At 41.2% G+C, this 17,323-nt stretch overlaps 1 protein-coding gene across 6 annotated transcripts in view; it reads left to right on the top strand.

Annotated features, from left to right (window-relative positions):
• The window catches only part of ATXN2 (ataxin 2), a 119,737-nt gene that overhangs the window by 52,333 nt on the left and 50,081 nt on the right, over positions 1-17,323 (top strand). For all 6 annotated transcript variants that reach the window (XM_060028063.1, XM_069541306.1, XM_060028052.2 and 3 more), the window contains exon 6: positions 16,084-16,208. In XM_060028063.1, the coding sequence (XP_059884046.1) occupies positions 16,084-16,208 (125 nt within the window). The remainder of the gene's footprint in view (positions 1-16,083; positions 16,209-17,323) is intronic.

The following is a 17,323-nucleotide window of genomic DNA, read 5'->3' as shown; positions in this document are numbered from 1 at the left end:
TAATATGTGTCCTGGTGTGTTTTTCCTAGGGTTTATCCTGTATGGGACTCTCTGTGCTTCCTGGACTTTGGGTGACTATTTCCTTTCCCATGTTAGGGAAGTTTTCCACTATAATCTCTTGAAATATTTTCTCAGACCCTTTATTCTCTTCTTCTTCTGGGACGCCTGTAATTCGAATGTTGGTCTGTTTAGTGTTGTCCCAGAAGTCTCAGAGATTGTCTTCAATTGTCTTCAATTCTTTTTATTCTTTTTTCCTTATTCCACTCCTTGGCAGTTATTTCTGTCATTTTGTCTTCCAGCTCACTTATTCATTCTTCTGCCTCTGTTATTGATTCCTTCTAGTGTATTTTTCATTTCAGTTATTGTGTTGTTCACCTCTGTTTGTTCTTTAGTTCTTCTGTATCTTTGTTAAACATTTCTTGTATTTTTTCAATCTGTGCTTCCGTTGTATTTTCAAGATTCTGGATCATCTTTACTATCATTACTCTGAATTCTTTTTCAGGTAGATTGCCTATTTCGTCTTTATTTATTTGGTCTTGTAGGTTTTTTACCTTGCTTCTTCATCTGTGACATGTTTTTTTGCCATCTCTTTTTTTTTTTTTTTTTTTAATGAGTGGGATTGTGTTCCTGTTTTACTGGTTGTTTGGCCTGAAGCTTCCACCACTATTGGGTAGAGCTGGGTAGGTTATTGGGTAGAGGTGGGTCTTGGTGCTGAGATGAGGAACTCTGTGAGACCTCACTCTGATGAATATTCCCTGGGGTCTGAGGTTCTCTGTTAGTCCAGTGGTTCGGACTCGGAGCTTCCACCGCAGGAGCTTCTGCCTGAACCCAGGCTCGTGAATCAAGATCCCGCAAGTCATGTGGGGCAGCAAAAAAAAAAAAAAAGAATTAAAAAGAGAACAATAACAAAGTAAAAAATAAAATTAGACTAGGAAACTAACAGATGTTAGAAAGAATGTAAAAATAATAATATAGATGAATCAGCAACCGGAAGGTACATCAGTACCGCAGTAGTAAAAAAGAGAAAGGGAAAAGGAAAAAAAAAAGGGAGGGGGGGAAGGCCTTGGCCCTGGAGAGCAGGGCCTAAACAAGGGTGAGGTTTGGGTGGTGGGCAGAGCCAATGCTCAGGACCCACAGGGCTGGAAGGAACAGAAGGGGCCCAGGTATGCCCCCCACCCCTGGTCTCAGGGCAGGGGACCTCACCTGGGAGCCCAGCAGCCTTCCTGGGCTCGAGTGGGCACGGCAAAGGCCCTCCTCTCCTCTCACCTGCTCCTCTGGTCTGAGTTCTGGGAGGGCCCCTCCCGCCTGCCTCTCCTGATGTCTTGGGCCTCCCTCCTATGCCCCCAGGACCAGTGTGGCTGGCTGGGGGTGGGGGGAGGGCCTTGGAGGGCAGGGGACTGGCCTGGGAGCTCAGCAGGTTCCCCTGCCCCCAGTGGGCGGGGCAGTTGCCCTCTGCCCTTCTCCTGCTCCCCCTGGACGGCCCCTCCCACCTGCCACTCCTGATCTCCCCAGCCTCCCTCCTGTGCCCCCAGGACCCATGTGGCCTGGATGGGGCTTTGTGCGGGGGGAACTGGCTTGAGAGCTCAGCAGGCTCCACTGCCCGAGTGGGCCAGGTGATCGCCCTCTGCTTCTTTCCTGCTCTTCCTGGAGAGCCCCTCCCACCTGCCTCTCCTGAGCTCCCTGGCCTCAGGGGCACCAATCTCGTTTGGCCTCCACTTCTCTCCCCTTGGTCCCCCTACATCCCACTGGTTTACTCTGGGGTTCCTCCTGTCTTCTTGGGGGTCAGAGTTCCCCACCAGCGGCCGGCAGGCGCCCTAGTTGTAGGGAGATGCTAAGTCTGTGTCTTCCCACACCACCATCTTGACTCCTCCCCCCAGCAGCATTTTACGTGATAAAATTTCTGAACAATTTCAGCTCAACTTTTAATTTAGCTAATTTAAGGTTTTAAGAAAATTGCTTTTCAGATGTTAAATTACTAATTATAGTGCCTTTATGTTACATAAAGGGCCCAGTAAAACTAAGGTGAAATATTTTATCTTAAAAATGTTTTGCCTAAAGTTTTAACTAGGGAATCCAATTTGTACATCTCACAAACAGAGTTTATTAGTAGGGGAAATAAGAACTATTGCATATTTATTTATTTATTTACTTTTGGCCATGCTGCGCCACATGCATGCATGCGGAATCTTAGTTCCCGGACCAGGGATCGAACCCTTGCCCCCTACAGTGGAAGTGCAGAGTCTTAACCACTGGACTGCCAGGGAAGTCCCCAGAACTACTGCTTTTTAATATTTAAGTAGGATATGTTTTTCTCTCAGGAATATTTTTGTTATCTCATTTTATCATAGTACTATAAAATTTTGTAATTCGTTTTGTATAGGAAGAATATCAGGTTTCTTCATTATTGATACATGCTGGTGCAGATTGGTGCTGCCTAAATAGAGCTTCTCGGTCCAATTACTTTATTCAAACTTGTGATAAAGTATATTGTAACATCAAAAGCATTTGTATGGTTGTTTATTGTGGAAGCCCTGTATCCTTTGCACTTGCTGAATGGTGCACTGATCAAGATGTCTGTCCTGTCGTTTAGTCATATTCTAGGCTTTTCCGTTGGTTTCCATCAGAGGAACAGAAACACAAATTAATTTGTAAATTGTATTTTTAACAAGAACAGAACTTAGGTATTTGCTTTTCCACATCAGTTGATTCTTTCCAGACTTTGGTCAAAGGGGTACTTAGGTCAGATCTCAGAAAAGAACAAAAGAAAATGATTTGGGTGGTTTGGTTTGATTCTAACTAGAAAACCATAGAGTCTCTCTTTAAATTTTTAATTAATTTATTTTTAACACAAGGAGTGATGTTTGGACTGAAAATAAGAGACTCTTAACATGATACACTGTACTTTTCCTTGAAGTTGCTTGTTGCTCAGGAAAGAACTTCTTCATGTGGCATACTGTGTTTCTTAGAGCTCATTGTTGCTGCTTTTCCTCTCCTGTATTTGCACTTTTGAAGCTGACATCCTTGAGCTCTCTTGCCTACTTCAGCTGTTCCAATAGTCTCCATCTCAGTTCTCTTGCTAAGGCTCTGTCATTTCTTCCTTGAATGGTAAATTTACTTTGAGTTACAGGACTCAGAAACTTTCTGTAATGATCACAGTCAAAATAACTATTGCTCTAGGCTATATTATTTTGTTGTCAGACATCTCATCCCTTGTTAAAAAATCTACAGTGACCACTGTTGCTTACGGAATAAAGTTGGGATGCCATACCTTGGCATTCAGGGCCCTCCCCAGTGGAACTTCTCTTTTTCAACCTCATCTCTCATTATTCCCCAGTATTTATCCGCTTCTTGACCTAAGGTGGTGTTTTCTGCATGCTAGATATTCTTCTCTCCATTTTTGAGCTTGGTTATCTTACTGCTGGATTTATTCTCCACTCTGAATATCTTCCTTCCTAACTAGAATTTTAGATACTTTTTCAAGACCAAGCTCAAATCTCCTTTCCTCTTTAGAGTCTTCCCTGACCTTCCCAGCTTACTGTGGTCTGTTTTGATTGCCTATAACAATGTATTCTAAGCTTTACTACATTTTATTTTCAGCACAGAATAGTTTGTTCCCCCCTACCCCCAAGGAAATCTCATGCTGAATCCCACTTATAAGGCAGTGGTGGGGGAGGGGATTGGGAATTATCCTAGAACCTTACTTATTCAGCTTTTGCTCTGTCTGCTCAGGTACCCTTAAGAAATCAGATTTCATGGCGCACAGTTGAAAAATCAGTTGTCTTACCTCATGTACTGAACACTCAGCTTTACAAAGCAGTGTATATCTTTTTGTGAGTGTATTTTGTCTCTCCCAATGCATTATAATTTTCTGGAGTTCAGACGTCATGTTTATAGAACCTAGGGATGTGTACACCCTGTGGTATCTAGCATAATGCCTTACAGATATGTAGTAGGTACTCAATGTATACTGATTCTTTCAATTGATATTTTGAAAGTTTTATACGTCTTTACACACACTGCACCCAAGCCAGGGAAAAACTAGTAGTTTTTGGTGTTTCTTTTTTTTTCTTCCTTACGTAGACATTGCCATAGACAACTGGTAATTACCACTCATTTCCAGGAAACTCAAGAAAGCAATTATTCCTAGCCAGACTAAAAGCAGCTTTCCTACAACATGACATATCCAGAGTATATTTTTCTGACAAAAGGTTGCTTCTAGTAGGCATTTTAATACCCTTTTGAAATACAGAAAACAAAATCCCAGGTGCTAACTTTGAAAACAAGACCCAAATGATTCTGGTACAAGTGAGAAAAGTCAGCAGCACAGGTAAGGGAGTGTGAAGTATTAGAACATGCATGCGGGCTATTTTGAAGGTCTTTTTTTTTTTTTTTTTTTTTTTTTTTGCGTTACGCGGGCCTCTCACCATTGTGGTCTCTCCCGTTGTGGAGCACAGGCTCTGGACGCGCAGGCTCAGCGGCATGGTTCACAGGCCCAGCCGCTCCGCAGCATGTGGGATCCTCCCAGACCAGGGCACGAACCCGTGTCCCCTGCATCAGCAGGTGGACTCTCAACCACTGCGCCACCAGGGAAGCCCTTGAAGATCTTTTAAAGTAATTAATTTGCCTTAGTTGCTGTGTATGTTAGAAATGCATACATACTTGAATTTATGTCAAAGGACACAATGTATTCATTTGTGAAGAACAGTATGAAATCAACTTTACTTCGGTTCAGTTTGAAATCATACGAGTAAAAGATCCCACACCTTAGAGATTAGCTTATTTTATTTTTGTGCTAACCAGCGTAGAAATAAACCCCTTTCTACTTATGGGTCACAAAACTCATTTTCCTTGTTCAAGTACCCTAGAGGCAAAGATATGATTAGGTAGTTCTGTGTTTGGAAAAATGACATTCTTTTCTAGTAAGATAAGAAATTATTTTTTAAGTTTTCAAAATTTTGAGTAAAATGCAGGGTGCAGGTGGTTGGCCTATTGTTCTTTATTTTGTCATGTTGGTCTGTCCTGTCCTGTGGAATGTTGTTAGGTGTTGCATGGATTTGCTCACCAGTGCGTTCTTCTTTATTGTAACATCTCCATCTACTAGAAAGTCATGGTTTTGCCATTATTTGCTTTTATTTTATTTGCACAAAAGACTTTTTTTTTTAATTTAATGTTTTTGGTTGTGCCCTGTGGCTTGCAGGATCTTAGTTCCCCAACCAGGGATTGAACCAATGCCCTTGGCAGTGGAAGTGTGGCATCCTAACCACTGGACTGCCAGGGGATTCCCCCAAGAAACTTTTAAAGACAGGTGTTTGGTCAAGAATTCTAGCTGCTGGGACAAGAAGATTTTATGAGCAGGGAAGTCTTTGTTGCCTGTTTGTAGGGGACATGTGCTATAGAGATGGATCCTGATTTTCTGTCCTGACCCTATAATGTGTGAAGTCAGGATGACCTGTGTTTTGTTTTTCAACACTTTATACTAGTTCTTCCTGATTCATTTTCTCCTTTAAAGCTTAAAGTTGAAGAAAAAACTGAGTTTTGTGGATGTAACCTCAAAGACTTGAATTTTGTGGTTACATAACTGTCATCATATGGTGTATCAAACAAACCACTTCCAACATTTTAAATGTTAAATAGTTCTGCTTAATAGGCCCAGAATTATGATTAGAAAATAGTTGTGGTTGTTCAAAACGAACATTATCCACTTCTGCATTTTTTAATAGGCAAGTGCTATTGTCTGATTCATATTGTAATGTAATTATAACTTCTTGGTATTTAGAACAGAGGGGTATATACATTTGGAATGTATTTAAGTTTCCCATAGTTTTGTGGCTAAGACCCTTAATATCTTCAAATGTTAGTTTGCAAATGGTAGATTTTGCAAAATTTTATTTTCAAGTTGATCATTTGGAACAGAACACTATTCCTGCAGAAATTTAGCTCTGTTACTTCAATATCATTCATTTCCATCTTATTTTAGCAGCCTGCTTTCATGATTTTGTCATCACTTCTAACTGCTTCTCTTCCAGAATGCCCTCCAAGATCTACTCTGACCATAGCCACCTTGACCTTTACTCTTCTACTCCTTTTCTTGTTACCTCTCACAGGGCTCTCTGACCCTTCCCTGGCCTTCCATTTTTAAACTCCTCTCTGTCTACTCCTTCAGCTAAGTAAAGGAGTGTGGCTGGGGAAAATACCATTGTGGTGCTGGTTAGTTAGGAATGTAGGGTTTCTAGCTCCTGCTGGAGCTTCAGCTCAGCCAGACCCTTTTCTAGCCTGTTTCTGCAACCCTAATTAATGAGTACCACCTCCAGTTCCTTACTCTGTTTACCTCATTTCCTTTATCCACAGCAGAATGCTCTTTCTTCCTTCTTTTTTTTTTTTGCGGTATGCAGGCCTCTCACCGTTGTAGCCTCTATCATTGCAGAGCACAGGCTCCAGACGCGCAGGCTCAGCGGCCATGGCTCACGGGCCCAGCCGCTCCGCGGCATGTGGGATCTTCCCGGACCGGGGCACGAACCCGTGTCCCCTGCATCGGGAGGTGGACTCTCAACCACTGCACCACCAGGGAAGCCCAGCTTTCTTCCTTCTTTTTAGAACACATAGCCAGTGTTCTTAACCTGGATCCATGGATTTCCAAATGGTTCATGGAGCAGATTCAGGGCATTGATGAACTTGGGTGGGAAAAAATATCACATCTTTATTTTCATTAATCTTTAATTGAAATGGAGCCTTTCTTTTTTTTTTTTTTAAGATGTTGGGGGTAGGAGTTTATTAATTAATTAATTTATTTTTGCTGTGTTAGGTCTTCGTTTCTGTGCGAGGGCTTTCTCGAGTTGTGGCAAGCGGGGGCCACTCTTCATTGCGGTGCGCGGGCCTCTCACTATCGCGGCCTCTCGTTGCGCAGCACAGTCTCCAGATGCGCAGGCTCAGTAGTTGTGGCTCATGGGCCTAGTTGCTCCGCAGCATGTGGGAATCCTCCCAGACCAGGGCACGAACCCGTGTCCCCAGCATTAGCAGGCAGACTCTCAACCACTGCGCCACCAGGGAAGCCCGGAGTGTTTCTTTCTGTTATTAATGCAGACAACAAACCACTAGTGTTAGCAGTATCTGTGACTTCCACGCCTATAGAATTCAGTTAATTTTATATCACTTGTATAGATTTGGATTTTTAAAATTAATTAATTAATTTGGTTGCGCTGGATCTTAGTTGCGGCAGGTGGGCTCCTTAGTTATGGCATGCAAACTTTTAGTTGCAGCATACATGTGGGATCTAGTTCCCTGACCAGGGATCGAACCTGGGCCCCCTGCATTGGGATCGCAGAGTCTTAACCACTGCGCCACCAGGGAAGTCCCTAGATTTGGTTGTGTTTTTTGTGTTTTTTTTTTTTAAATTAAAAAATTTTTTTTATTATTTATTTTTGGCGCATTGAGTCTTCATTGCTGCACACATGCTTTCTCTAGTTGCAGTGAGCGGGGACTACTCTTCGTAGCAGTGTGCAGGCTTCTCGTTGTGGAGCATGGGCTCTAGGAGTGTGGGCTTCAGTAGTTGCAGCACGTGGGCTCAGTGGTTACGGCATGGGGGCTCTAGGGCGCGTGGGCTTCAGTAATTGTGGTGCGTGGGGCTCAGTAGTTGTGGCTCATGGGCTCTAAAGCGCAGGCTCAGTAGTTGTGGTGCACGGGCTTAGTTGCTCCACAGCATGTGGGATCTTCCCGGACCAGGGCTCAAACCCGTGTCCCCTGCATTGGCAGGCAGATTCTTCACCACTGCACCACCAGGGAAGCCCTCCTTTAATTTTCTGTGTATTTTTTGCATTTAAATCCATAGGCTTTTTGCAAATGCTGAAGGGGTCCGTAGATCAAAGAAAAAGCTTAAGAATCCTTAATCTATAGGCTCCCTGTGCCCTGTTTCCCTGCAGTTTTCTCTCTCTTGCCTGAGGACAGCACCTCCACTTGTCCCTTTGCTTTTGTTCCGTTCTGCACACCCTGGGCCCTTACTGTGTTCATTATTCCTATCTTATTTGTTTATCCTATTCTTTAATACTGTGTTCTTTAATATTAACTGTATAATAAAATACATGGTTTAGTATACATTCATAGTGTAAAAACTTACGTAGAACTGAAGAATATAAAAAGGTAATCGCTCCTCTGGCCTCAAATTCCATTTCCCTAGGGGAATCCTATGGACTTGTGTGCAATTCAGAAAAATATTATTTTTAACCCTACTCTAGTCTGTATTAGAACACCTTTTACTTCCCCCTAAATTATATTTTAGTGCTTTACACATTAGATTCTAAAAGATTTACTCCACCTCTGTAATTACTCTCCCTTAGCTAGGGGCTTCGTCAGGAAAAGACGGGGATTGTGTCTTAGTCAAAAATGAATCCCCAGCTCATCCAAACTGAATGACCAGCACATACATTATCGGTACTCAGCAATGCTAAAATTGAATTAAAAATGGCCTCTTAGTTGCTATGTTGGCACCCCCTGTAACTGATGCTCTGTTGTGTATAGATTGGTCCATATAAAACTCATGGTACATGACGAGAAAATATTTTTTAAAAAATTATTTATTTATTTAATTTTGGCTGTGTTGGGTCTTCGTTTCTGTGCAAGGGCTTTCTCTAGTTGCGGCAAGCGGGGGCCACTCTTCATTGCGGTGCACGGTCCTCTCACTATCGCTGCCTCCCTTGTTGCAGAGCACGGGCTCCAGACGCGCAGGCTCAGTAGTTGTGGCTCACGGGCCTAGTTGCTCCGTGGCATGTGGGATCTTCCCAGACCAGGGCTCGAACCCGTGTCCCCTGCACTGGCAAGCAGATTCCCAACCACTGCACCACCAGGGAAGCCCGAGAAAATATTTTTTTTAACTGTTGAAAAATGTCACAGTATTAATAATTGATCAAAACAGAACAATATCATTGAAATAAGTTTTTTTAGTTATCTGGGATGTCAGTGTTTGAGAAAAAGTAGATTTAATTGAGAGATGAAATGGGTAGCTGAGGATTTTGGTGAAGACTTTTCTGAAAGTACATTTGAGGGCTTCTGATGTCAAGTCTGATAATGATTTTTTAATTTCATTCACTTTTATGTCATTTTGTAGTTATAATTTTAAATTTATTTTTATTAACTTAAAGCCTGTCACTAGCACATTAGTTGTTTCACCACTATTCTGGCCATTTAAAAAAATCTCAGACAACTTTGATTTTTCATAGTCCTAATTGACTGAGGATATATTGATAGAAGAGGAAAAGTTGAGCAGAGAACATTTATTTCCTGGGTGTGGGGCTGAAGAATGCCTAAGAGAGAGGCTGCGCATTGGTTGAGACATTTCTTTCTGATTACCACCAGGTGGCAGCACTGGCTCAGAACGACTGGGTTTCTGCCCTGAATTAGAAGGAAGGGAAGGTTTAGAGGCAGGGGACAACATTATGCCCTTTCCCTCTGTCTCCCCCTTTCCCTAAATTGGATGTCATAAGGCCGGGAATGAAGCACATCTTCGTTATATTTTATTATCTGATCATTTTATTGTTTTCTTTTTTTCTTTCTGTGCTTGTAGTTCCTTCAGAAACAGGTAACGTTTTTCTGCCAGTCACATTGTATTCTTGCTTCTTGCTTTTATAATGCTTTTGCTTCTTATCGCAGAGGATAATGGAAAATTAATATATTCTGACTTTATGGCATTGGAAAATCTGCACACAAATTCGCACAGTTGCAATTAGATTATAGCCAGTTGATTTTCTGAATTTTGCAGAAATCCTGGCAATAACATTTTACTATTTAATACCAACAATGATTTTTCAAAAATCCAAACATGGCTGTTAATAAAATAACATATTCAGGATTTACAGTAGTAGATAATGGTAACAGTGTAGAATGGAATATCCTGGTCTTGCTTCCTTCTAACTAATGATACTATGTTGACCTGAAATACAGTATTTAGGATCAGGCTTTTCCCTGCCATCTTGACACTTTAGCCTCATTTTGCTGATTCTCTACTTCTGCACATCTTATGCACGTCTTTCCCTAAACCATTTGCTCATCTTTATATTTTGGGGGGGATTTATATCAACTTTATTTCAACTTTGCGTATTTTTTATGACACGTGCATTATTGTTTCATCGCTTTCAAACCTGCCTCATGTTTTTCACAGTTAACTTTGATTTATTCTTGTGAGCAGACTTGAATCAAAGCACTACATTTACTAATGATGGTAGATTCTTCTGAAGCTCTTTTCTTAAACATCTTTATTGGAGTATAATTGCTTTACAATGGTGTGTTAGTTTCTGCTGTATAACAAAGTACATCAGCCATACATATACATATATCCCCATATCTCCTCCCTCTTGCGTCTCCCTCCCACCCTCCCTATCCCACCCCTCTAGGTGGACACAAAGCACCAAGCTGATCTCCCTGTGCTATGTGGCTGCTTCCCACTATCTTGTTTTACATTTGGTAGTGTATATATGTCCATGCCACTCTCTCACTTTGTCCCAGCTTACCCTTCCCCCTCCCTGTGTCCTCAGGTCCATTCTCTATGTCTGCGTCTTTATTCCTGTCCTGCCCCTAGGTTCTTCAGAACCTTTTTTTTTCCTTTTTTAGATTCCATATATATGTATTACCATATGGTATTTGTTGTTCTTTTTCTGACTTACTTCACTCTGTGTGACAGTCTCTAGGTCCATCCACCTCACTACAAATAACTCAATTTCGTTTCTTTTTATGGCTGAGTAATATTCCATCATATATGTGCCACATCTTCTTTATCCATTCATCTGTCGATGGACACTTAGGTTGCTTCCATGTCCTGGCTGTGGTAAATAGAGCTGCAGTGAACATTGTGGTACATGACTCTTTTTGAATTATGGTTTTCTCAGGGTATATGCCCAGTAGTGGGATTGCTGGGTCACATGGTAGTTCTATTTTTAGTTTTTTAAGGAACCTCCATACTGTTCTCCATAGTGGCTATATCAGTTTACATTCCCACCAGCAGTCATTTGCTCATCTTTAAAAAGGGACTTTCTTTGGGGGAAATTTTAAAATTAAGGAATATCATTCCTTACTAATAGATACATACTTTTGTGTTTTCCCTCCCCTGCTTTTCTGCCCTCAAAGGAAAATGTGATGCTAAGTAACAACCTGTGAACAGTTAATTCCTTTATAAGGTTGGTATTGTAAACAGAAGATTTAACATGAAAATGTAGCATTAAAAAAATTAGGTTGTTTAATAATGGCCTCTTAATACCACCTCAATTGTAATTAGCAGAGTATAACTTGGTTCAGTGAAGTTTTAAATGCTTGCTTTTTCACATTGGCTCCCTGTTCGGGATTCTTTTTGATTTTGTTTAAAATCATACTGATAGAAATATATTTAAGCTATTTTTATTGTATATTTCAGTCTTTCAATTTGAGGACAGCTTGGCTCAGTCCCTAGTCTTTCCTAAATACTTTGAAATAGCACATGTACCCTGCAATGATAAAAGTCCACTTATGTGGATCTGTTAAAAAAAAAATCTTCTATTCTGGGTTTTAATTTCTTGAATAAAAACATATTTAATGCTGGGTTTCCATCTAAGTAAATGCTTTACTCATTTAAATATATGCTTTTCAAAAACTTGTGTGATTAAAACATTAACAGGATCTTAAATATGAATTAATAATCCCACTACTTCTTGTAGAACAGCGGTCCCCAACCTTTTTGGCACCAGGGGCCAGTTTCGTGGAAGACGATTTTTCCGGAGGTGGGTAGGGGATGGTTTTAGGATGATTCAAACGCATTACATTTATTGTGCACGTTATTTCTATTATTATTACATTGTAATATATTATGAAATAATTATACAACTCACTATAATGCAGAATCAGTGGGAGCCCTGAGCTTGTTTTCCTGCAACTAGATGGTCCCATCTGGGGGTGATGGGAGACAGTGACACCTGAAGTGTGTTGCTTATGTCCAGTCTACTCTGTGATCTCGTTTTGGTCGCTGTCACTGCAGAAAACCCTGCTTCACAAAGATAGGATGTTGGAAATGGAAGCAGGCTTTTCAGTGCTTTTGTGGCAATTTCAGGATATTCCACCTTGACTTTAATAATCCAGAATGTATGGAGATTTGAAGTTGTCTCAAACATACTTTTAAGGCCACTGTCATTTGCAGTCTCGAGCAGTTGATCGTCTTCTAGCACGAACAAAGTTGATTCATCTGGTTTATTCACAAATGGGTCGCGGATCCATTCCTTCCCAGTTCGGGGGTCTTTTGTGTTTGGGAAGTAATGCTCAAACTCTTTTGAAAGCTGAGATAGGTGATCATGCATCAGCTAGGAGAAAGAAGGCCCTGGCTCAGTTTCTTTCAAAATCTTTGCTAATGTTTGAAACATGTCAAAAATCCCAGTGTTCACTTGTTGCCCCCATAATTCCAATTCAGCTTTGAATGCAGCCACCTTATCTGCCCACTTGAACACAGTTATCATTCTCCCTTCAAGTGACAGATTGAGTTTGTTGAGCAGGTTGAATATGCCACACAAGTAAGCAAGTTTTGCGACCCATTCTGTGTCACTGAAATGTGCTGCCAGTGGTGACTGTTTTTCTAAAAGAAATCTCTGGAGCGGCTCTCGTAACTCAGAAACTCTGGCCAGTGATCTACCTTTGGAAAGCCATCTCACTTCTGTGTGTAAGAGAAGACATGTGTGCTCTGCGTCCATCTCCTCACAGAGCTGCCTGAGCAGACGTGAGTTAAGGGCATGTACTTTAATGTGGTTGATAATTTTAATCACATCCTGCAAGACGTTGTTAAGTTCAGGTGACATTTTTTGGCTAGCCAGCATTTCTTTATGGATGACACACGGTGTATAGACTGACATTCAGAAGAAACCTCTTTGACCCGACTAGTGAAACCAGAAAAACGTCCACTCATGGCAGCCGCTCCGTCCGTGCATATACCGACACAAAATGACCAGTTGAATTTTCCTGATGTGTAATCATTCAAAGACTTGAATAGTTCTGCAGCTGTGGTGGTGGTTGGCAACAAAAGTGCACATAACATATCATCACGCACATCCTCCTGAAAATTACATCGCACAAAAACAAGCGTTGTTGCCTTGTCAACATCGGTAGACTCGTCAACCTGGATTGTGTACCACGGCGACTCATTAATCCTCTCTAACAATTGTGCCTCAGTATCCTCTGCTATTTCATCAATTCGTCTAGTTATAGTGCTAGCCGAAAGAGGAACACGTGCCACCTTTTGAACTGCAGCCTCTCCTAAAAGTTCACGACAAATGTCCTTAGCAGCAGGCAGGATCAACTCTTCACCAATAGTATAGGGCTTCTTAGCTTTAGCAATGCGGTTAGCCGCTAAGAGAATGATGCTCTCAGTGCAGACACATTTGATGAAGTGGTGGCCTTCAGTAATTGCTTCTGTTCTTTGTGTTCACGTTTTTTTCTTTTGAAAAACTCCAGAGGCTTGTCTTTTAATTCAGGGCGCTTGGTCTCCATGTGGCAAAGCAGTTTTGAAGGTTTCATGGCTTTGTTGGTTAGCTGGTCACCACATATTATACAAGTGGCTTGGAGAATGTGAATCACCTGTTGCAATGAACCCATAATTTAAGTAGGACTCTTGGTATTTTCTTTTCAGTGCAGCTTTCTTTTTGTTGGCAGTCTCAGAGTCTTCTGCTGTCTCATCATTGCGTCTTTCCCCCTTTTCAAAGAAGTTCTCCAGTGATGTTTGTTTTCTACTCATTTTGGCTAGGGTTAGCTTATGGGCTTACCAAAACTGTGACTGAGACAAGTGCACAGTGCGGGAAAGAGGCGCAGACAGAAGTGGTAATTAAAACAATGTGCGGGCCACGCACGGGCTAAAATAAGTGTCGGATTCTGACTTAAAGCCTGCCACCAGATACAGCTGTAAATTGAAGTACAACAACTCACTTGCCCCTATAAAGCCTGTCACCGGATGCAGCTTAATTGTCACTTGCCACTCACTGGCAGGGTATTGATACGAGTCTGCAAGCACTTATGGTCTCTGTGCAGTCAAACCTCTCCGCTAATGATAATCTGTATTTGCAGCTGCTCCCCAGCGCTAGCATCACTGCCTCAGCTCCACCTCAGATCATCAGGCATTAGATTCTCATAAGGAGCACACAACCTAGATCCCTCGCATGCGCAGTTCACAGGTTTGTGCTCCTGTGAGAACCTAATGCTGCCGCTGATCTGACAGGAGGCGGAGCTCAGGCGGTAATGGGAGTGTTGCGGAGTGGCTGTAAATGCAGATGAAGCTTCTGTTGCTCGCCTTGCTCTCACCTCCTGCTCTGCAGCCTGGTTCCAGTACCAGTCCGTGGCCCCGGGGGTTGAGGACCCCTGTTGTAGAAGATAACATGACTGGTTTGTAATTTTTCTGTGGTCTAGTTTTTTGTTCTAATTTTGTGAGAATTAAAGTAGGGAATTTCAGCCACCTAATGTAAGTCATTATTTGATGTTTTTCTTGGAGCATCTCACATTCTTGAAAATACACATGGCAAAATCAGTTTTACCAAGAATTTCTGTGACTTTAAGATGATGTAGAGTAGAACTTGACTCAGGCAAGTATCATATAAAGCCAAGTTTTTAGGGCCATCAGTGGCTTACAGCTGAAGATGGCATTATGAAGATAACATCAGTGGTTAGAACCTCTTAGCTTTTCCAAAATGCAGTCATCTTCCAGTGAATGCTAATCCCACTCGCAGCTGAGGCCTGCTGCTTTGGGGATCCCCCTTGGTACGCTCTTGGCTCTTATAATTGCTAGCAACAGGAGCCATGCTGCCTGATAGAGCTGGCAGCTAAGCCCATAGGTGCAGTTATGCTTTCATTCCCTAGTGTGCATGAATACACACCCACATCCACTTATCCACCTGTAGTTTGAGATGAGAGGAGGTAAGAGCTAGCTAGGCTTATAGTGCCATGCCTAAATTTGATGGCTCAAGTTTCTTATTTCACCATCACCTTGCCCACTGGGGAGCCAATGACAGTTTTAGAAACAGTACCAAATCAGAAATCCCTCTGGAATTATCTCTTTTGAAGGAGATGCAGGTGTTGATTTTTTCCCTTCCTCCTCCTCCTTGATGGCAGCTTGAAGTAAGGGTGAGGGTGTGGTGACTGGGAGCCAGTACTCTCTAGGAGAGCCAAATCAGCAGAAGTATTACTCCACAGCCCTGTGCTAGGTGATACCCTATAGGTCCGGACATCTAAATGTAAGCCGGTATCTCCAAAGCATTTCCGAACACTGTCATTGCCCAAGTAGACCTTTATTTAGCTGGGTCCTAACTTCCAACTAGAGATTTTCTTTTCTAGACAGCAGCTATGATATATATAGTTCCTGTCATGTGAGCATACTAATGCCATTCTGCTCTCACAAGCTAGTGCTTTTCAGTAACGTTAGCAGAGGAGGAGAGGATACATTAGGTGAGAAAGTATTGACAGGAAGTCCAGGTAGGCCTGCCACCTGAACCTTCTGGGGACAGGTAACACTGTGGGGCCTGAGCTTTGTATTGGAGTGGCTCTAGGGAAATACGGGTTCTGTGTGGGGGTGGGTCACTTCGAATGGCTTTAGTTACTAATGGCAACGGTATGTTAGGATACTGACCTCTGCATGTAGACGTGGATTTGGAAAGTTAAAAGATCAGCATACGTTTGGCTGAAGGAGCTCTGAGGGCATATCTAATTACTGGGTCTGTTAAACAAAAGAGATCTTGTTTTAGATGGATTGATAGAAAATTTCTGGATCAATTCTGAAACACAAAGCAATTATTTTTAATACAACTTATGACTTGTGTGACTACATTATAACATTTCATGTGGCTTAAAATTATATGGGTAAAACATACTTTCAACAGTAATCATCTATGATGCCATTTACTGAATTAAGTTTTTTGAAGGTTATAATATTAGAAGCATTACACATCTGAAAGCATACTGTTAATGAATGCTATTCTTTCTGTATCAGAAATTCACTTTTCATAATTATTTTTTAGCATACGTCTCTGTTGATAAATCCATGTATGTATTCACGTAGCCCATTGTCTGGTTGTATGATCTTTCAACCAAAACCATCCTTTGCAGATGCTTTTACTGACTCTGCTATCAGTGCTAAAGTGAATGGTGAACACAAAGAGAAGGACCTGGAGCCCTGGGATGCAGGTGAACTCACTACCAGTGAGGAACTGGAGGCTTTGGAAAATGATGTTGTAAGCAAAATCTTTTCGATTAGTAACGCTATGGTCATGTGATATGGTATGACATCCTATCACTTGGTTTTAATTTAAGTATGTTGTTGTGAATATATTTAAAGTAGCAGTTTTATTGTGTAAATAGACTTTGCCCTATGCAGTATATACAGAAAAATGTTTCTTTGGGATGCTTATGAATTATTTGTATGTTTTTAAAGTAAGTCCTAATAAGCAACATAAAAATTTAAATTGGAAACCATGGGAAACTAGAAATGCTGGCATGTTTTGCTTTGAGTACTCTGCAGAATAGGCAGCCTAAGGAAAGTGGTGTCTTGTCTGTTGACTTTACCTAGCGGTGAGGTCAAAGTGTGACTTTTAGGCTTCTTGTCTGTCAGAGAGGCACTCATTATTAAGATATATTGTTAGATTACATTAGAATTAAAGCAATAAGTAAATTTCTTTGTCTTAAAATTAGGAACATTCTCAACAAAAATCTATTTCCAGAAGGCTCTTGGCATATATTATTTTTACTTTTCCCATAACACATCATCTATAAATCAAATACTTAATAATGACTCTGTCATTAGGATTCTGTAAATTCTGTTTCTAAACTGTGGAGATAGAAGCAAAGTTTCTTGCCAAAAATGAGTGTTTAGATAGTAAAATTTGAATGGGATGGGGGACTTCCCTGGCGGTCCAGTGATTAGAACTTCACCTTCCAATGTAGGGGGTGGCATGTTTGATCCCTGGTCGGGGAGCTAGGATCCCATGTGCCTCGTGGCCAAAAAACTGAAACATAAAACAGAAGCAATATTGTAACAGATTCAATAAAGACTTGTAAAAAAGTGGTCCACATCAAAAAAATCTTTAAAAAAAAATTTTCAAAGGGATGAAGAATCTTTCATTGAATATTACAGAAAAGTCTTATTTAACAAATCTGCGTTTGATGTTTAAGTTCTAGTTGCAAAACTGGAAATACATAGACAATGCATCATTATTAATTTTCAAACTTTTTAAAGAAGCACATATAACTGAATGTGAAGGTTCTCAGGTTTGTGCAGCACATCACCTCTGTGGAGGATATGGAAAAGCAGGCACTCTTTTTGTTTTTTTTTCTAATTGATAGCAAAGCA

This window comes from Delphinus delphis, chromosome 13 (genome assembly GCF_949987515.2).
Source record: "Delphinus delphis chromosome 13, mDelDel1.2, whole genome shotgun sequence".
In the NCBI taxonomy this organism is placed as follows: Eukaryota; Metazoa; Chordata; class Mammalia; order Artiodactyla; family Delphinidae; genus Delphinus; species Delphinus delphis.
The sequence above is the reverse complement of the archived record's forward strand: the minus strand, read 5'-3'. Positions and strand labels throughout refer to the sequence as shown.